This window comes from Corvus brachyrhynchos, unplaced genomic scaffold, assembly GCF_000691975.1.
Source record: "Corvus brachyrhynchos isolate BGI_N302 unplaced genomic scaffold, ASM69197v1 scaffold136, whole genome shotgun sequence".
In the NCBI taxonomy this organism is placed as follows: Eukaryota; Metazoa; Chordata; class Aves; order Passeriformes; family Corvidae; genus Corvus; species Corvus brachyrhynchos.
The window spans coordinates 10011084-10011341 of NW_008239080.1; the positions used below are offsets into that span (position 1 = coordinate 10011084).

The window sequence follows — 258 nt, forward strand, 5'->3', positions numbered from 1 at the left end:
GGAGCCACAGGGCTCCAGCGGTCAGCCCGTGGGTCGTACCTTTCCACAGTGAAGAGGCACTCGCCCCCCACAGCATAGAGGTAACCATCCAGGGCCAGCAGCTTGAGCTGCGAGCGGGGCTGAGCCAGCGGCCGCACCTGGCTCCAGGTGTCGGTCAGGGGGTTATAGCAGAAGACCTTGTCGGAAAGGCGGGCCCTGGGTTCGCTGCCCACCGGCCCTGTCACAATGCCCCCTGCTAGGAAGAGGTAGTTGTGGAGG

The 258-nt window shown here is 65.1% G+C and overlaps 1 protein-coding gene across 1 annotated transcript in view; it reads right to left on the minus strand.

Moving 5' to 3' along the window:
* The window catches only part of KBTBD11 (kelch repeat and BTB domain containing 11), a gene marked incomplete at its 5' end in the record, with an annotated part of 11881 nt that extends 11627 nt beyond the window's left edge, over positions 1 to 254 (minus strand). The window contains one exon of the mRNA XM_017739216.1: positions 9 to 254. Within this exon, the coding sequence (XP_017594705.1) occupies positions 9 to 254 (246 nt within the window). The remainder of the gene's footprint in view (positions 1 to 8) is intronic.
* Positions 255 to 258: the final 4 nt, after the last annotated feature.